This window comes from Natrix helvetica (genome assembly GCF_964273705.1).
Source record: "Natrix helvetica genome assembly, chromosome: 3".
NCBI lineage: Eukaryota > Metazoa > Chordata > Lepidosauria > Squamata > Natricidae > Natrix > Natrix helvetica.
In genome coordinates, this window is record NC_138549.1 from 126,969,449 (window position 1) to 126,990,733 (window position 21,285).

The 21,285-nt window shown below is 37.8% G+C and overlaps 1 protein-coding gene across 2 annotated transcripts; it reads right to left on the bottom strand.

The window, feature by feature from the left end:
• Positions 1 to 1,077: 1,077 nt before the first annotated feature.
• Positions 1,078 to 20,423, bottom strand: LOC309389907 (chitotriosidase-1-like). Of its 2 annotated transcripts, none has more exons than XM_081948833.1 (11): positions 20,367 to 20,423; positions 17,631 to 17,660; positions 13,633 to 13,834; positions 13,220 to 13,276; positions 11,982 to 12,147; positions 10,525 to 10,649; positions 9,927 to 10,017; positions 8,104 to 8,286; positions 7,359 to 7,475; positions 6,266 to 6,410; positions 1,078 to 1,586 (listed from the first exon to the last, which is right to left on the bottom strand). In XM_081948833.1, exons 1-10 carry the CDS (start codon positions 20,389 to 20,391, stop codon positions 6,270 to 6,272), a joined length of 1,137 nt encoding a protein of 378 aa, XP_081804959.1. In that variant the 5' UTR covers positions 20,392 to 20,423; the 3' UTR covers positions 1,078 to 1,586; positions 6,266 to 6,269. The 2 variants fall into 2 exon arrangements, with proteins under 2 accessions (XP_081804959.1, XP_081804960.1); XM_081948834.1 differs by lacking the exon at positions 20,367 to 20,423 and adding an exon at positions 20,341 to 20,355.
• Positions 20,424 to 21,285: the final 862 nt, after the last annotated feature.

A 21,285-nucleotide genomic window follows, 5' to 3' on the forward strand; every position in this document is an offset into this window, starting at 1 on the left:
CCTCCGTCTTTTGCAAGGCAGCTTCTACTGTAATTTTTTAAAAATATTTTTTAATGCTGTGAACTTTTACAAACCTAGTTTGCTTTTCTTTTAGAAAATTATAGGCAGATCAGTCTCAGAAATTGCTTCATTGTGTACTGTAATATTTTTGATTCTGTAGATTCCAGGATGAGAGCAACAAATAATCAAAAATGCTACTCATGGATTGTTTATTGACAGGGCATAAAAGCTGTAGTCATTTTTAAAAAAAAATGCTCATTCATAAGGCAAGTTTCAAATCCTCATGGGTGACATTTATGCAAGTTTGGCTACTATTTTGAGGATGAATTCAGCTTAAATTAGATTCAGTTACTATAGAATAGGCAAGGAACTTCTAAATATAGTACCCTTTTTAAGGAAGCACACTTGACCAATGATACAAACATAACTGATGTGATCCTCATTTCAACATCAGGTAAGATAAATGCAGCCCACAGCTTGTTTTAGAATCTAATTATTCAAATCATGCTATAAATGTAAAACTAAGTAATTGATTATTCTGTCTCTTATAATCATGAATTAATCAAATAAAATAATGAATTTCTCAACCAGATATATTGTCAAGTGAAAAACAGATTTGTGCATAGTCTATACACATTGTGTCTTCATGTTTTAAATTGGATCTGGGCTGCTTTGTAGATGCACTCCTTATATATTCCACAGTGTTTTCAGATAATATGATTGGAATTGAATATTTTGTTTAGCCATGGAAACTCCATGCATGCTTGTTCCTAGCACAGCATTCAGTCTCCATAAATGACAGAGTTTTACTATATTTACTACTGTTGTAAAACAATATAGTTAATTTTCTATCAGATTTATCTACCAACAAACTGAATCTTTATCGTACTTTAAACACATTATGCAACGACTAGCTCTCTAGAGAAGTCTATAATGCTGGGAGAGGTGGAAAGAAAGAGAAGAGGATGAACAGCAACAAAGTGGATATACTCAAATAGAGACAGGCCATTCTTGTTTAATATAATTTGCTAATTCTGTAATCTATAAGGTTAAAAAGAAAAATATAACTACCATGACTGAAATTAGTTTATTTCTAATCCACTTTAGACTATTACTATGAAATAGTAATTAGTATTACTATGAAGTAATAATATCTTGGTTATGTACACATTGGAATAAAGAATCAAAGGATAGTATACATTTATTAAAGGTTAAAGAAATGTGTTGATGAATACATTGGAAAGAATGGATAGTTTAATTTAGAGGCAATACATTGCTAGTTATAGAATGTGATTGTCTTTGGGACTGGTGAGGACCAGTGCTTCAATTAAAATAGTTGAAACATCTGTACGGATTGTCAAGCATTAGCCTTACTGGATCCAGCATCTGGAAATGGTACTTGTTGAACCAGAAATACTACCTGATTACTTATACTCTAATATATAATTCATTTTATAGTTTAATATGCTGTATATCCCTTTAGCCATATCAAAGTGAAAAACTGTTTGCTGCTGGTGAAGCGGTTTGTGTTGAATCTATATCTGACATTTCATCTTCAGGAATGCTGCTGAAAGTGAAAGAGAAACCTGCCAAAAAAATAACATTACTTTAGCAATTTTTCAAGTTATACAGTCTCTTTCAACTTTATTTCCTGCCCCCCTATAAAGTTCTAGTTAGCTTACAGCCCAGAGATGATATTCTATTTTCTTCACTATCGGTTCAGTAGCGGGAGCATGCGGGTCTGGGATGCGCAGAAGGTCCTTGATGATGTCAGTGGGCCTCACACTGCCACCACTACCGGTTCGCCCGAACCGGTACGAACTGGTAGCATACCACCACTGTTACAGCCTATGAAATACTTTCTTTGTTGCTATCTCCTGCCTCTGCAACAGTGCTCCCACCCCCAGAGATAAATATGGTATTCTGGGAGTCCTTTAAGACCTGGCTCCATGTGTATGGAGTCTCTTTTATTTTTTTAATTGCTGTGGCTCCTTTTTAGTTTGGGTGGTTTTATTGTCGTGATTTCAAAAATTTTAATTATGTATTCTGCTGTTGTAAGCTGCCCATGGTCTGCTGGAGGGGTGATCATAACAATTATTATTATTATTATTATTATTATTATTATTATTATTATTATTATTATTATTATTATTATTATTATTATTATTATTATTATTATACGATTGTATCACAGCGGCCAGTTGATTCGCCGGATTTGGCATTGATTACTAGTCGGGCCCCACCCAGGGGCCTAGGACGTCATAACGTATTTTCGTAATATACGTGCAGATCCAAGCAGTGCAGCTTTTTGCATTTGACTGATGGTGATTTTGTCAAGTTTTAACTGTTTTAAATATAATTCCAGTGCTTTTGGAATAGCACCCAGTGTGCTGATTACCACTGGAATTACCACTGCTGGTTTGTGCCATAATCGTTGGATTTCAATTTTTAAGTCCTGGTATTTCACGACTTTTTCATGTTCCTTCTCCTCAACCCTGCTATCACCTGGTATTGCGATGTCTATGATTGTAACCTTCTTTTTCTCAACCAGTGTGATGTCTGGTGTGTTATGCGCTAGTACTTTGTCTGTTTGTATACGAAAATCCCACAGGATCTTGACCATCTGATTTTCGGTGACTTTTTCAGGCTTATGTTCCCACCAGTTTGTTGTTGTTTTAATATTATAATTTTTGCACAAATTCCAGTGGATCATTTGTGCTACTGAATTGTGCCGAAATTTATAATCAGTCTGTGCGATTTTTTTACAGCAGCTGAGTATGTGGTCAACAGTTTCATCAACTTCTTTGCAGAGTCTGCATTTGGCATCATCAGAGGATTTTTCGATTTTGGCCTTAATGGCATTTGTTCGGATAGCTTGTTCTTGCGCAGCCAGGATTAGTGACTCTGTTTCTTTCTTTAATGTACCTGTTGTTAACCATAACCAAGTTTTTTCACTGTCCACTTTATCTTTTATTTTTTCCAGAAATTGACCATGTAAGGCTTTGTTCTGCCAACTCTCCATTCTTGATTTTATCACATCTTTTCTGTATTCTTGTTTCGTCTGTTGGGCCTTCAGTAGATTTTTGTTCTTTACTTCGATTAATAGATGTTCTTGACTTTCTTTTAAATAATCAGCTAGTGCATGTTTTTCTTCTTCAACTATTTGCTTCACTTGTAATAATCCTCTGCCACCTGATTTTCGGGGCAGGTATAGTCTATTAGTGTCACCACGTGGATGTAAACTGTAGTGCATTGTCATTAGTTTCCTGGTTTTTCGGTCCAAAATGTCCAAATCAGCTTGTGTCCAGTTAACTATACCAGCTGTGTATCTTATAACTGGTATTATTATTATTATTATTATTATTATTATTATTATTATTATTATTGCATCAACAGAATTGTATCATAGTTGTTTCGCCGGATTTGGCATTAATTACTAGTCGGGCCCCACCCAGGGGCCTAGGATGTCATAACGTATTTTCGTAATATGTGTGTGGATCCAGTGCGGCCTTTTGCATTTGACTGATGGTGATTTTGTCAATTTTTAACTGTTTTAAATGTAATTCCAGTGCTTTTGGAATAGCACCCAGTGTGCCGATTACCACTGGAATTACCACTGCTGGTTTGTGCCATAATAGTTGAATTTCGATTTTTAAGTCCTGGTATTTTGCGATTTTTTCATATTCCTTCTCGGCGACCCTGCTATCACCTGGTATTGCGATTGTTGTTGTTGTTGTTATTATTATTATTATTATTATTATTATTATCATCATCATCATCATCATCATCATCATCATCATCATCATCATCATTATCATCATTATCATCATCATAATCAAAGTATATTTATCAACAAATGAATGAAATATTATTCCAAAATTCAATTCAATTCAATTCAATTCAAAGATGCATCTAGGCTACCCTTCTAAAAACTAAGCAAAGTGGGGTCCGTTCTGGCCTTGGTGGACGGCTAATGTTCCACAGATTTGGGGTTGCCATGGAGCAGGAAATCTTGGCTTCTATCTGTCTTGTTGAAACGACAAGAAGCATCTGCAAACACTTGTTCAGACATGGCATTTAGAAATGTGTGAAAGCCTGTCAATACACCATCACAAATACATTTTGCGGAGGAATTGTAATAAATATAAGGATTTTACTTTTTAAAAAAAAAACTTATTTCATCAGTGTATCGTATGGAGAAAAAGAAAATTCACTCCCTCTACCCCATCTCTCTAGCACTGAGTTGCCTCAACAAGCACTGTAAGATGTGTTTTCTATCTCTCAGTGTAGAATACTTTTCTGCAAGAAAATTTGCTTTATCTAACCCTTAACTTGTCTGTTTTATAAATGATACAGTTGCAATTATTGTTCAAGTAATTTATTGTGCCATAGGTAGGCAAATGACATTTAACAGTTGTTCTAAATGTGTTTTTAATGATTAAACTCAACAGATGGATTAAGGGCATAATGTACCCGACTGGATGTAAAGTTAAACAAGGGGGATTTTTTTCAGCACTTTGGATATTTTGGGGGGAGAGAAATCATTGTAAAGGTAAAAGAAAATATCTACCTATTCAAGAAACACTTCTATGAAACTGGTTCAGTTTATTGGTTCTCAGTGACAATTCCATGTGGCTAAATCTGATTTGCTACCAAGATAGCAATAAAATAAAGGGGGAAAAAGAATAAAATCTTTTACAAAATATTAGTATTGTTAAAGTGGCATTTTAGAAATATTTATGTTCCCTCAAAGTATGCTATATTTATCAAAAAGAAAATGAAATCTGAGGACATCGTAGAACCCTAATATCATATGTCATATGTCATAATGTCATATTATTCCTCCTAGCTACCGGTATTCCTTTGAAATGAAATAGGATTCTCTAATGTCAAATTTTGCTGTAGAATCTTTTCTATACAGTTTAGGTTGTACAGCTGGCAACCTTTAATTGCTTGTTCATGCTGACTGACAAATATTGCATGGAAGGCCTCTAAGGTGTCTTTCAACTCTGTTATTCTGTTGCTCTGTTGTTCTTAAAATGAATAATCCCTCGACAGATCTTGCAATCAGTATATTGTTGTTGCCTTTTGTGCTGATTATTCCAAGTGGGGACAAAGATCCTGAATGGAAAGAAAAAAGGTTTTCTACGCTTCCCCTCTCCCAGCACCCCACTTCTACTCAGTGACACAAAGAGATTATGCATCTTTGCTTTCCACAATAACAGAAGCCCCCCTTCCATTCCCACTCCCTTGTGAAATAAAGCAGATTGTTTCCTTGTAAATTCCTGGTTAAGGAGGAGTTACTTGCTCCCATGGAACAACTTTTGCCAAAAGCATCAAAAACTGGTTCAATGATCGTGGGATTACTGTGCTTGATTGGCCTCTCCATTCTTTCTCCATAATCTGGGTCCTTGGTTTCCAAATGAGATGCAAAAGTTGCTCTCATCAGAAAAGAAGACTTTGGACCACTGAGCAACAGGACTTTGGATTATTGTGCTTCATTAAAACCAGGGTCAACGCAGCCGTCTACCAGGAGATTTTGGAGCACTTCATGCTTCCTTCTAGAGACAAGCTTTATGGGGATGCTGACTTCATTTTCCAGCTGCCCACACTGCCAAAAGCACCAAAACCTGATTCAATGACTGTTGGATTACTGTGCTTGATTGGCCAGCAAATTCGCCTGACCTGAACCCCATAGAGAATCTATGGGGCATTGCCAAGAGAAAGATGAGAGACATGAGATTGAACAATGCAGAAGAGCTGAAGGGCGCTATTGAAGTATCCTGGTCTTCCATAACACCTCAGCAGTGCCACAGGCTGATAGCTTCCATGCCACGCCGCATTGAGGCAGTAATTGCTGCAAAAGGGGGCCAAACCAAGTACTGAGTACATATGCATGCTTATACTTTTCAGAGGTCCGATATTGTTCCATGTACAATCCTTGTTTTATTGATTGCATGTAATATTCTAATTTTCTGAGATGGTGGATTTGTGGTTTTCATGAGCTGTACGCCATAATCATCACAATTATGACAAATCACAGCTTGAACTACCTGCTTTGCATGTAATGAGTCTTATCTCATATATTAGTTTCACCTTTTAAGTTGCATTACTGAAATAAATGAACTTTTGCACGATATTCTAATTTTTCGAGTTTCACCTGTAATAGAAAATACCAGTAGAATGAGGATGTTAGGAAAATGCTTAGTTCCTTTTTAGGCTTGGGGTTAAAATATGATTCCAAGAAAAGAAAGTACAATATTACCCAATTAATTTGTGGAACTCATCTGCTTTTTCAGAGTTTGAATAAGTGGGTATCTTCCTTCTTTGCAAAAGAAGCCACTGAAGTCATCTAGGTCTAAGGCCCATACCATACCACCACCCAGATTTTGTTTTTTCAAATACTGGACCTGAATGAAACAGAAAATAGGAATTTAAAGGCTTGAACTCAAGTAGAAGTTATGTTGCTCAACAGTTTCAGCTGCCATGATTTGTCATGGTTTAGGGGTGGTACTAGGTGTGGCAACTAGGAACTTGTCTAGGGCACCAAATTTTAGGGGGTGCAAAAATTGAAAAGACTGCTGAAATACTAGTATAAAATCTGGTAATCCTTTCTTGGAGCTTTAGAACTTTTTCTTTCTACCATTTCTGAAAACACCCCCAAAGTTGGTCCTGCAGTTATGAATAGCACACTAGCCAGACATTGCAGGTCATGAAAAAGAAATTATTATTACCTCTATAGATCTCTGGAAGCTGATACTATTCATAATGCAAGACCAAAGTTTGTTAGGAAGACCAAGTTGCATGATACCAGCTAATGAAAGCTATACTCATGTACTAGTGCACTCTTTTGAGGGTTAAATGTAATTGTACAGAATGGTTGCCCTGTGATTACAATGGTGGTGATGTATTTAAAATCATTTATTGTGATTCATGGTACATATATTGACAATGCCCCCCCTTCTCACCCAAAATTGGGGCGGGGGGAAATTACCAGGCTGAAAATTGTAAGGGTGAAACTCAAAACTTTCACACTTACAATGTGAAAAAAGAAGCAAGAAACAAGAGGGTCCCTTTTTACACAGGGGGTCCCAGAATATGACTTTCCCTAGAGCACCAGAATGTTTCAAGCCAGCCCTGCATGGTTATAGGGTTATATGTCTGAGGAAAATATGATTAACCATAGGTTTCCATTTAGTAAAACCAGGACTATTGTAATTTCTACAAAAACACCTTTCAGATATAAAGGACCCTAAAGCAGTCTATGTTGCTACTATTTTGTGATTTATGAACATAAATGTTGCTGAGATATACTAGAAGAATACACAAACATTTAAATTAAAATATATAATCCTTACCTTATTGGTAATGCTCCTGACATCATCGTATCCTACCCATTGGTTTCCTTTGAAGGAATATGGAACTTTCTGATTTTCAATCACTTTTGTGGTAGCACTATTTTTAAAGTCACAGATCTGAAACAAAATATATACTTGACTTGAGACAGATGCAAAGAAGTATAAACAACTCAGGATATTCCAAGAATGCGTCTTTAGTACTTGACCAAAGTTTTCATTAGAAACTTTTCAGATAAATTGTAGGAGACAAGGAACAACAAATGTCTCCCTGTTTTCATCCCTATTTCTATTAAGATTAGGTTTGCAAAGAAAGAAAAAAAGAATAGTAAGAAAGAAAGAAGGCAGTCTCCTTGCAACCCCACAATAAGGAAGTTGTAATCTAGGATTTTGTTGGTCTGCCATAAGGAACTAATGGGCTGACTCTAAATTCTTTCAAGGGAGGTTTGAGAAAGGGAAAGGCAGAGAAATAGTCTAATCTAAATCAATCATTTGAACTTTATCCACCAAAGATGCTTCATTCTAGAGATATGTTTGGAAGCAGTGAATATATTGATATTTTAAATCCTTTCACCTATATAAATCTGTATATTTGTAAATGTACCATACATTCCTGCACATTTAAATATATCAATACATCTCTGCAGTCTCTACGAAAGGGGATCAAACATGAGCACGACTTGGACTTCTTGAAATTTATCCTTGTTTGGAGAAGTGAAGGGGGCATAACTATATATCTTTTCCTTACCTCATAATAAGCCAAAAATCCTCTTTGTTTTGTGTAAACACCAGGTGTGCCAGGCCCTGAAGTCGGTGCCTTCACTCCATTCTGTGATGTAGAAAGGGTGAAGGTTCGTCCATAGGCAGGAATTCCCAGATTGATCTTTTTAGGTGGCGCTCCCTTGGTCTTCCAGTACTGCACAGCATTGTCCTTTGGAGCAATAAACAAATAAGCAAGACTTCAGTCCATTTTGTCTGGTTTTGAGGTTAATCCATTTTATTATTCAGTTATGCTACAGTCCTAACATAAATATATTGGTGAAGACGCTGTCACATATACCAAGAAAAAGTGTTCCATTTTAAGACATTCAGATTGGTAATTTTTCTTCCCAACTGTAGCCTTTCACTTCATACTGAGGAAAGGTCTATTCCCTTCAAATGGGTGAGGAACAACCTTGCCTTCAGCTGCAGTTCAAGTTGTCTTATATACTCATGCATACAAATGATCTAGTATAACTTGGCACATTTTAAAAATAAATAAGGAGTTATTTGGCATGACTACATTAGACTCTTTAATGCAGAGACCTTCCCCTCATCCAGAAGCTTGAAAAAAGGGAAGAAGCATACTGAGTGAATAGTAGAGAGGTCCCAAGTACTTCTTCATAATCGTTTTTGAAGTGTGCAGAATCCTAGGATCTTCAATGCACTCATTTTAAATATCCACCAGATTAGATTTATACTGTGATCTTTCTAATACACCTTTTCTGCCCCTATGCCTCAATTAGCAGTCATTGATAGTATGTTATTATTATTTATTTTATTATTAAACTTATTTGCCACTCATCTGGTATCCAATGACTCTGGGCGGCTTGCAATATAAAAAACATTAAACCCATCAATTATAAAATAGAACAGCAGATAAAATCACTAACACAAGGTGGCAAAGGAGAGAGCCGGACACACGGTGTGGGGAAAGGTGGAGTTGGGATTATTGTAGGTTTTAATTAGCCAACCACCTCCAGTATGAAGCTTTCCCATTGGGCCCCAAGCCATCTGGCAGAGCCAGGTCTTAAGGCTCTTATGAAAAGTCAGGAGGGTGGGATCCAATTCAGCTCAGGGGGTGGGATGTTCCAGAGGGCAGGAGCTTCAGCAGAGAAGGCTCTTGTCTGGGATCATGCCAGCTGAAATTCCTTGGCTAAAAGGATCACAGTATGTCCCCTCTGCTGGTGCAGGTGGGGTGGGCCAGTTCCCATGACTTCTTTACCAGCATTCATGCCCACTTAGAAGTTTACAAACAACCTGGCAAAATCAGTTCGCTTAATAGAATGATAGTTATTAAGAAAAGCACTTCTCACAGATCTTTTTACTAGTAGTTTTTGTTAGATACTCCCCCCTCTAGTTGTTGACAAGGACAATAGTAGTCTCCACTCAGGTCCTCTCTTTTCAGGTAGAACAGAGAGACACCTGATTGGCTGAAGCGCAGGCCAGCTTCCCTTTAAAAAGGGAGCTGCCAGACCACTCATTCAGTGGATGCCTATACTTGACCAAATAAACAGCTGATGTTATCTCTAGCCTTTTGTGCCTTTCATTACCCTATCTAACAGTTTTAAAGAGCTAGTAATTGTTGAGAGCCACTGTTTAGAGAACCAAGTTGTAATTGTTAGGTGCACAACATGAATATATTAAAAGGGAAAGTGTTGAATAAAATATTTTTAACCAGCATGCTGATTCTCAATCCGTTTGTTAAATTGTTTTCTGTATGTAACAAGTGTTAAATAGGTAAATTACTTTTCAGCCTTTCTCTAAATCTAAATGTAGAGTCTCTACGGGATCAAGGGTTTTAACACCTACAGTGTCAGGGAAAAGGGGGCTGACGTGTCCTGTGACTCCAGCTGAGCCTCCATGAAAATCATATGACATGAGGTTGATCAAGTCCAAAGATCTGTGAGTAAAGTAAGAAAATATACATTATGTGAATTTCATCTGTAATATCATACAAGTAGTCCTCAACGTACAACCACAACTGAACCCAAAATTTCTGTTGTTAAGTGAGACATTTGTTTTGCCTCATTTTGCAAATTTTCTTGCCCTGGTTGTTAAGTGAATTACTTCAGTTAATAAGTTAGTAAACTGGTTGTTAAGTGAATCTGGCTTCCCCATTGACTTTGCTTGCCAGAAGGTCAAAATAGGAGATCACATCACCCTAGGACACAGCAAAGGTCATAAGTATGAACCAGTCACCAAGCATTTTCAGTACTGTTGTAACTCTGAACAGTCACTAAATGAACTGTAGAACTACCTGTAATTTGAATGGTTCCATGAAGCATGATGTTTTACAACTAAGAAATAAGAACTTGTTAGCTTGCAATGTTGGAGCTAACGGATGAAATTAATTTAAAGGTCAGCATGCTCTCCATTTTAGTTAATAATTTTTCCAGGATATACTCACGCTGAGATCTTGTCCACTTCATAAGCATTGTCAATAGTCTGCTTCTCAGCAGCAACGGCAGCACTAAGCAAGAGTCTTTTCTTTCCTGTCCTCTGGGCTTCAGCTGTAAATTCTTTCATCATTTCCTAAGATAAGCAGATAGCAGCATTAGTTTTAGTCCTGTCATCTTTTAAAATAAAATAAAATATAAATTAAAAATGTAGGTTACTTAAAAAGATGCAGGTGATTTAATGAGTGGATAGTGATACCAATTCAGTCACTTTTGTCTCCAAAGCAACTGCAAATCCAGGATACTTCTTATTTGAGTTGTAGGTATCTATTACATATTGTTTGAGAGCCAGTTTGGTGCAATGGTCAAGGCATAGGCTAGAAACCGGGAGACTTTGAGTTTTAGTCCTGTTTTAGGCACAAAGCCAGCTGGGTTACCTTGGGCTAATCATTCTCTCTCTCAGCTCTAGGAAGGAGGCAATGGCAAACCACTTTGAAAACCTTTGCAATGGAAACTGCAAAGAGTAGTTCAAGGAGAATCACACATGATTGAACAGAAAGAAAAAGTACATATTGCTTACTTGCTAAATGTATGAAAGGGTTTAATAATAATAATAATAATAATAATAATAATAATAATAATAATAATAATAATAATAATAATAAAAAACTTTAATTTATAAACCGCACCCTTTCCTAAACAGGACTCGGGGCGGTGTACAGTCATATTAAAACAGTATAAATACAAAATATGGGTATACTTAAATATACAAATAGGTAAAATACAAATAAACATTAAAATACATTAAAATACCCTTAAAAACTACCCAATAAGATGTTTGCCAGGAGGTTAAAATGGGACTATAAATCAGTTAAGCCAGCTAATTGGAACAGGTGGGTCTTAAGCTTCTGTCGGAAGGAGCGGAGGTCGGTGGTAGTTCTAATATCGGGGGGGAGGTCATTCCAGAGGGTTGGGCCCATCACAGAGAAGGCTCTACTCCTGGGCGCCGCCCGTTGACACTGCTTAGTGGACGGCACCTGGAGGAGTCCCTCCCTGTGAGAGCGGATTGGTCGCAGGGATGTATGAGGTGAGATGCGATCCCGCAGGTAACTAGGTCAAACTGAACATTAACTAGGTTTAACTAGGTTTAAACTGAACATCTGATGAGTACTATGCTGTTGAAGGGCCTTAGCTATAGATAAAGAAAGGTATCACTATATTATATTTTGGAATCGAATAACCAATTGCATATGCAAGTCTATTATGACTTAGTTCCAGTAATAAAGTAATTATTAAGCAGCATTCATTCTGTACAACTTTTGCGATATTCTCTGATGTTCTGTTTCACTGTTTCCATGTTTCTATGTACACTGTTGTACATGGAATTTGCTAGTGTAAAATAACATTGCAGCAAGAAACTTTTTAGTTGCTGTTTGCATTTTATCATCAACTCAAAGTTTTGCAGTACCTGAACTAAGAGGGTGAAACGTTGTTTATCCTCTGCAGGGCTGCCTCTGGTACCAGGATATTTCCAATCTAGGTCTAAGCCATCAAAGTCATGTTTTCGGAGCAATGAAACCACAGAAGAAATAAATACCTGGCGGTTGGGAGCAGTAGCTACCATTGCAGAGAATCTACCAAAGAAGTTGCATATGAGCACATCAAGCAAACAAACAAGATACCAATTTGCTTTGTCATGTACATATATCATATGTGTACCCATCCAATATCAGTACCCAAACTACAGAACTCGGAGGGTTCTACCTTAGTCTTTTGACTTGAAAACTCACTTAGTCCCAAATAACATATTTTCTATTAAATCTTCGTTTATTCTATTTTTTTAATTTTAGTTCCAAATATTTGATGTTTTGAAGGTTTTGAAACATGAATATTATATGATTAACTGTTGTGGCCCAGTAGGATCCAGTTGAGCTGCTGATGGACTTGGATAGCGAGGATCCATATGAATCTGCCCTGGATGATGTGGAGGACCCTGTGCAGGGTTCAGACTCAGAGCACAGACTAGAGAGACTCAGGAGGCGCCTGAGGCATGGAGTAGTGGGGAGGATAAAAGGCAGTTTGTCCCTGATACTAGATTGAGAAGGGCTGAGAAATGGAAGCAGCAACTCCGTAGGCAGACTCACAGAAGATTATTAAGCACAGGTGGTTGTGCATTGGCCCCTCCCAAGAGAGATTATAGGTGAGGCGTTGGGAGGGGACATTTGCAGGAAACAACTGTTCGAATTAATAGTTAAGAAAATCTATCTGTGTATTCTAGCCGTGTCTGCTCTTTTGGACTATCTGCGTTGCTTCATTATCTGGATTGCTCTATTAAACGTGAGTTGTCTGGGCCCTCAGCCAAAGGATTCATTATCTCAGTAATTAAACAGTGGCAAATAGCCAAGCCTGTGTTCTGGTTTATTCACAGGTGTGGAGAGGGGAGTCAGAACAATTAACTATGTATAGTAGCCAGTTTTATGCACATTTGCCATCTTTCCTTATTACAATTATGTATTTTTTTTAATCTTGTGCAGTCAATGTTACTGTCAGCAATATTATAGGAAATACCAATGAAAATAATTGCAAAGTAGGACCCTCAAAGAGCATCCCAAGAATTAGTCCAGTGTTTTGGCAGTTGCCACTTAGGCTTGTTCATCATAGCATAATGAATAAAGTCCCCTCCATAGATATCTCTGAGGTTCTTACTTTGTGCTACCAAAATTCCATCCACCAATAGCTAAAATTGTATTCAATCCTGGATTCCTAAATGAGAAAAATAATTGGGTTAGTAGAATTCAGTTGCTTTTCTTAACTAGTTTATCTCTCATTCTCTGTGTGGTTTTCATGCTTAGAAAAGTTCATTGGGCCTGATTCCGGTTGGTGCTTTACGATGTATGCAAAATTCTCCCAGTTGCATCAGTGTATACAAAAGGAATTTAAAACATTTTTTTCTAATGCAGTCCTCAGGCTTGGAATCATTTCTACTTCCATAAACTTCCATAAAGTTCCCTGTGTAAAATTTTTATATACTTCCTTCTACAACCATATAATCCAAAATCCCAGTTCCAGGAATTTCTAGAAAGACCCCTTATTCCACCTCACCCCAATTGACTCCATACGTTTTTTTGTGGTTATTGAAATCCTTGTAGAGCTGTTCGTCATTCCACTCTGACGTTGTGATCTTATTGTCTTTCATTCCCGCAAATGCGTAAATGAGATGAGTGCACAGTTTGGGATCAATGTCTTTAGGCAAGAATTTTCCTCTATCTTGCCTGTACTGAGACCAGTTGGTGAAATAGCAAACAATCTTGAAAGCAGAACCTGTCCAAATGAGATTGTATATCAAAGACATTTTGGTCTATTCAGTTAATCACTCCTCCCAGAAAAATATATATTTATATCTGTTATTTATTTATATCTGTTCTCTCTCTCTCTCTCTCTCTCTCTCTCTCTCTCTCTCCCTCCCTCTCTCTCTCTCTCTCTCTCTCTCTCTCTCTCTCTCTCTCTCTCTCTCTCTCTCTCTCACACACACACACACACACACACTCTCTCTCTCTCTCTCTCTCTTTATCTATCTATCTATCTATCTATCTATCTATCTATCTATCTATCATCTATCTATCTATCTATCTATCTATCTATCTATCTATCTATCTATCTATGTTGTATTTGTACTGATAAATAAATAAAGGGAGACTAGTATAGATCTATTTCGAGCTAATTAGCTCTCATCAGCTAGCCATACCCTTACTGGGATTTGAACCTGGGCTGTATTATATTTTAGGCAGGAGTCTTAGCCACTAAGCCACAGGCTCGCCTCCTTATCAGTTGAGCCAGGGAAATAGGTATGTATTTGTGTTACAACCCCTGGTATGCCTAAATATGGGAGGAAGGTCACTACTCCCTCTTTCTGTCCTTCGGCTCATCACAGAAGACCATGCAGGCAGAAAACCATATTTTTATTTTTAATGTTGCCTTTTTATATTTGTGTTGTATTTGTACTGATAAATAAATAAAGGGAGACTAGTATAGATCTATTTCGAGCTAATTAGCTCTCATCAGCTAGCCATACCCTTACTGCAATTTGAACCTGGGCTGTATTATATCTTAGGCAGGAGTCTTAGCCACTAAGCCACAGGCTCGCCTCCTTATCAGTTGAGCCAGGGAAATAGGTATGTATTTGTGTTACAACCCCTGGTATGCCTAAATATGGGAGGAAGGTCACTACTCACTCTTTCTGTCCTTCGGCTCATCACAGAAGACCATGCAGGCAGAAAACCATATTTTTATTTTTAATGTTGCCTTTTTATATTTGTGTTGTATTTGTACTGATAAATAAATAAAGGGAGACTAGTATAGATCTATTTCGAGCTAATTAGCTCTCATCAGCTAGCCATACCCTTACTACAATTTGAACCTGGGCTGTATTATATCTTAGGCAGGAGTCTTAGCCACTAAGCCACAGGCTCGCCTCCTTATCAGTTGAGCTAGGGAAACCAGATGTTGTAACACAAATACATACCTATTTCCCTGGCTCAACTGATAAGGAGGCGAGCCTGTGGCTTAGTGGCTAAGACTCCTGCCTAAGATATAATACAGCCCAGGTTCAAATCACAGTAAGGGTATGGCTAGCTATATATCTGTTATCGAATTCATGCTTGATGAAATAAATAAAATAAAAATAAAATAAGTTGCAGTTCCCTAAAATCCCAGCCAGAATAGTCAATTGTAAGAAAGATATTCTAACCTATTTGGAAGAAACCAAATTAAGAAATGTTGGCTTTATTATCATGATCAGTGACCAAAATTAACTACTTATTTAAAACAGGATAGAAATAAATATAATAGAACATTAAAGTTACGCCAACCTTCCTAAAATAAACAGAGCTAATTTGCTAGCCTACTAAAACTATTTAGGAAATCACTAAAATACTTAAATTTTAATGCAGTAGTGACTAGTACATTATTTTAGGTTACTTAAAGAATAATTGGCAAAATAGGTATAAATGAATTTATCTGTTTCTCACTATCTGTTATTTAAACTGTAAAAATATAACATTACAATTTACACAAAAACTGTATAAGGTTCTAAACATAGTGAATTGTAATAGGAAGGAAATAGAATATGGCCACTCTCCTGGAGTTCCTTTCTAAAGTGTCCATTAGAAGGGGAAGAATAAAATAATCTGTGTCATTGTGACTACTTCTTAAAAGAGGCATAGTTAAGTTTTTAGACCAATTCAAATTTAAAAAGAAAGCATAAGAGACACTGAGGGGAACATTCACTGGCATTGGGTACAGCATCATCAGAATCCTATTAACTTTTTCTGTTATTTACTTTTTAACATTACTTCTTGTATAAAAAACATTTTGGTGCATTGATGAGTAACAATATCATTAAATAGCGGTACTGTGTTTCCCAGTAAATAAAGGGTCTTATTTTCTTTCAACCCACAAAATATGGCTTGGGCCTTATTATCAGGGGAGGGCTTATTGTTGTGCGGTTTCCGGGCATCTGCTCTCTTGTGAGCAGACTCCTGAATAGCCAGGCACAGCCTCAGGGTGAATGGCTGTGTTGCGCTGTCACAGCAGTATAACACAGCTGCCATGAAGTGACCACGCTCACGAGCAGCCACCCGGCAAACCCCCTTTCCAGCCGGGCACAGTGCCATTCACTGACCTAGGGGTATTGCCAAGCCGCAGGAGCGCCTGTTTGGTGCCGCCCAGCTCCCCCGGCTTGGCACCTTTGAAATGTCAATGAATGGCGCTCTGCATGGCTGGAGAGGGGGGGTTGCGTGAGTGGCTGTTCTGCTCCCACTCGTGCGCCTCCCAGCCTCATGATGCCCTGGCCCGGCTCTCCCTGCAGAGTCAGAGCACCTCCGTTTCTGACATCACCAGCCGCCGCTGACATCCCAATATGGCTTTTTTGGTGGCTTCCAAACTGAGTCTTCCGACAGTGGCCGCTCTGGGCGTATGCTCTATGGTTGTATGCTCTGGGAGTATGCTCTGCCGACAGCCGGCCCACAACCATAGAGCATATGCCCAGAGCAGCCACTGCCAGAAATCTTGGTTTGGAAGCCGCCGAAAAAGCCATGCTGGGATGGTGGCGGCGGAGGGCGGCAGCAGAAACGGAGGTGCTCTGACTCTGCAGGGAGAGCTGGGCCAGGGCATCGTGAGGCTGGGAAGCGCATCGGAGGTGCCCTGGCTCTGCAGTTAGAACTGGGCCAGGGCATATTTACCATGAGGGTGCTACTATGGAGAAACATAAATGGCCACAAAGAGCAGAACTTCCAATACTGTAAATAACTTTCTAATGAAGTTGAACTATGCAAAGTTCTTTGTTCAGAATGTTTCTGAAGAGAGAGTTCCAGTGGTGGGTTGCAGGTGGTATGACCTGGTACGGGTGTACCGGAGCCTGCCCTGAGCACCGGGTACCGTTTTGGTAAAGTGCTCCAGATGGCCCACCTGCCCGCCTAAGCTCCTTACCTGTTCTTTAAAGTCTTCTGCGCTTCTGCACATGGCGTGTACAGCTGAGCAGCAGGAGCGTTGCGGAGGCTCACGGAGGCATCGCTGGACAGGAAGACACATGCATGTGTTGCGCAGGTGTGCGCACACACTGCACATGTCCATGTGGACACTGCCGGGCCCTTTCCAATCGTACCGGTTGGAACGGGATCCAGAACCCACCACTGGAGAGTTCTATCAATCAGAATATGTTCTTCTCTGTTGCTTATTATTATTTTTCTGATTCCAGAAACAGCTTCCATTGGGTCCTCCACTTATCTACCTTTCTTCTTTCTACATCTACTTCTAAATTTGAAGAAATAATGTGTCACATTTATTTAACATTTTTACTTATCAAATTTATGTCTCACAAGAATGACTCTATCTGGCATAAACCTTTATTTGTCACTTGTTGTCCTGCTTATGGTGGTGAATGTCTAAATCTAACTTCTCATGCTGCTTGGGCTCATGAAAGGTATCACCAACCTTCATGCTCTTTCCATTGTTGATTCCTTTATGGAATATTTTATTAGAGCCCCATAAATTGAGCGTTAATCTTTCCTGTTTTCTCATGATTCATTAGGAAATCAGATGGTACTATATGATTACTTACTGCAGTGAAGAAAGAGCAAGAGAGCTAAACCTAGAATAAAAGGAAAATGGAAAACAAATTAGCTAAGTAATATAGGCTCTTTGGATCTAAGATTATGATGTATAATATGATTAATATTTACTACCAATGCTTTTTTATATTTTACTTTGAATGCACTAGAAAACTGCTTATATCTCCTTTGGTGGGGTACATTGGTTCTGCAAAGTAGTCTATAGACTAAAGAATAGTTCTTTAAGAATAGTGTGGGTATATTTGATGAAAAATGTGGCATCCTGGTCAAGACGTGTAAAAACTGAACTATATTTGCATTACATTAGTAGTGAATGGTATAGGTGACACAGATATGACATGCTGGTAATTTCCCTCTCTCTCTCTCGCACGCGCGCATGAATAGTGAAGTTAGAGTACACTTTTTATACAATGAAAAGTAATAAGAACAAAAACTAAACTCATAGAAAGTATTGCTTTGTTAAACATGTGTAGGAAGGTAGAATTCTAACCGAAAGAGGACACCAAGCACCAGTAACTAAAAACTTGTGAAGTGCAGTGTGTTTTTATGTCAAGTAGGGGGTGTACGTGCTAGATTTTTCCTCTTCAGCCGGTTGCTGAGAAATTTATGAAAGCAAACAGGAAACTTTATCATGCATGATTAATACAGTGAATGGGTATAGGTATGAATTATAGAACTTCCATAAAAATGAAGTTGAAGGCTGTTTGGTTGCTGAATGCAACAAATGTAGAATATATAGAAGTAAAGCATGTCAGAAAGTAAATGGAATGCTTAGTGAATGCTTCAACAATGAAAAAAAGTAGTAAGAGAAAAATATATGATGTCTTTTGAGTTCTTTAATATATTTATGTCTGAGGAATCATTGGAGGAACATTAGAACTGCATTCGCCTGGGATGGAAATACAGTATATGTCTTCCTTTATATGCAGACAATTCTTTCATTGCAAACCTGCATGATTTGTGGCAGATGTCACATTTAAGGCAAGGAGGCATAAGAATTTCCAATGAAATGTACTGATGATTCAAGTTCACAGGAACAATAAATTAATTTTTGCAATCTATTCATGTCCACGTTTTAGAGCAAGTAAATGAATTGGTGTGACATGGTGAACTCTTATGTGCAACTGCTAGTTCAGTTATTGTGGTATAGTAGGTAATATGTAAAACCTTATATGGAATGTTTGTGGAAAATCCAGTTGCCTCTTGAAAAAGCACATTTGGGATTGGACACATTGAAGGATATTTTTGAAACAAGGACCCAGAAATTAATTTTAAGAGTGTCAGCTTCTATAGATAAACTGGCTTCGAAATGTTATAAAAGAAGAAGAAGTTTTACCTGACAAAATTCATACTGATCTGAAAGTGTATTTTAAAATGACAGGCTACAGAATGATATAGGGAAAAATGCTATACTGGATATAAAAAAAAGAAACCAGCGGATGTCTTAATAATTAAAAGGTACATATAAATGACAAATTAAGAGAGTGGCCTGGATAATTTTACTATACTGAATTTACAAAAAAGACTGGTTAAAGAAGTTAGTAAAAAGCGACAAAGAAAATTAAAAATAAATCAAGTTCTAAGATATTGTTTCAAAAAGCTAAAGATTAAGATTGTTAAGGAAGAAATATAAAGTTGGTTTGTTTGATCAAGGTTAAAACAGATACACTATTACATCTAATAAATCTTAATTGACTTGGTGATCAGTACTTAACAACAAGGCTTTAAGGATTTGTTTATAGATAAGAGATGAGATATGTAAATAAGAGATGTTATCCATGCAAACCTGAATGAGAACCTGATTATCAATCCAGATAGAGCAAAAAAGATCAAAGAAGCAAGAACTACATAGATTTTACTTGACTTCTAGTCTGGGATAAATACAAAATTCTGAAAATTGTTACAGGAATTTCTCAGCCTTTTTCTCAGTGAGCTAATTAAGACAGAATGTCTTTGAATGTTTTTCCTCAGATTCCTGTTCACTTGAGCTAAGTTGCTATTGGCAAAATAAACTGTCAAGTGACTCATCCGCTATCTCTTTATTCTCTTCTATTCCTTTCCCAGTTTCCCTACAATCTTTCATATTGTTGCATAGGCCTCCCAAAGTACTCTGATTGTACCAAAGATCCTACAGTAGGTAGAATTGTATGGCTCCTGCACCAGGAAGAAGTAGCACAAATGGCTTTTTGCTCATATTTTTATAATCTATGGAACCTTGATACTTCATCATTAGAACTTTGCAAGACAGAGTTGTGCAGATTGGCCTGCCTAGAAGAAATCAAAAAAGCTGTGCTACTATCATTGCTAAAGGTGAACTTCAGCCTAGAAATATATTGGGAGAATTTTTCTCCTTGAAAATTGTACTGAAATAACCCTACAAGTTACAACAGAAATAAGATAAAGATTTTGAAAAGGCCATTTGTAGAGTTCAACTTCAGTTCCCTATTAAAGATACTTAGATACAGAAGGCATGTGTTTCCTGTGCATCATGTCACTATACTTTTTCCATTATTCCATTGAAAGAAACAGACTTGAAAGAACAAACCTGTTAACATGTGGCCTTCATGATAGAAATACCTATTTAGAGTAAATTAATGTATCTTTTTATGAATTTTATATAGAAAAAGTATACCGCATAGTTGCACAGAAGCATAAGTAAGTTATATAAATAAGTTAACACAGCATCAACATCCAACCTACAAACATGTTATTGAATTAAAGATTACCAGTCCAAATAATAACTCGACTCATTCTGAATGCAGTTGATGTTCAGTGCTCTATTTGCAAAGAAGTAGATCTTTGTGTTTACCTATGTGGTGTATATATACCAGCTTAACACCAACAGAGTACAATGTTGCAACAGCATTTCCTGGATGTTGAACAAAATGACAATCACAATGAGAAAGCAATTTCATAACAGGCATTAGTATTGATCGGGATATATAACAGTTTTGGTACTAAAAATGCAAAGATCAAGGCACTTAAGAATGAACTTGCCTGATTCTCAGTAAATGCAGGAAATTTGAGCAAAAATAGAACTCTGGGACAAATGCAAAAGCTGTAATCAATTTCTGTTTTTACTAGAAATGTATATCTTAAAAATCTCTAAAGACCCTTTAAAGGTCAGTTTGCTGACCTTGCTGTTGACTGTGTTTCCTGACCTGTGAGGTGGTCTTTCTGGTTACCATCCTATCAGCCAGGACAATTTCAGAACTGGCAGCCCTCTCAGTGAGGGAAGAGTTATGCATCTTCCACCCTAACAGGGTGGTACTCAGACTGGATCCCTCCTTCATCCCTATGGTTCCTGGGCTCAGGAATTGATTCTGCCAAATTTCTGTCCAGGCCCATCTCATGCTCTGGAGGGGAAGTGGCACACCAGGTGAGGAGGTTTCTCAAGATCTACCTTAAGTGGACTTCCTCTCACCGGAGAATGGAGGCGTTGTTTGTCTCCTTTCAGCCTTCAACTTTGGGCAACAAAGCTTTTCCATCAATTGTGGGACTGTGGATTCGGGTGTGCATCGCCAAGGCCTATGAACTGCAGGCCCTTCCAATGCCGAGGTGTATCACAGCCCATTCTACCAGAAGCGCGGCCACGACTGCGGCATGGCTTCCATAGAGGAGGTCTGTCGAGCAGTGACCTGGTCA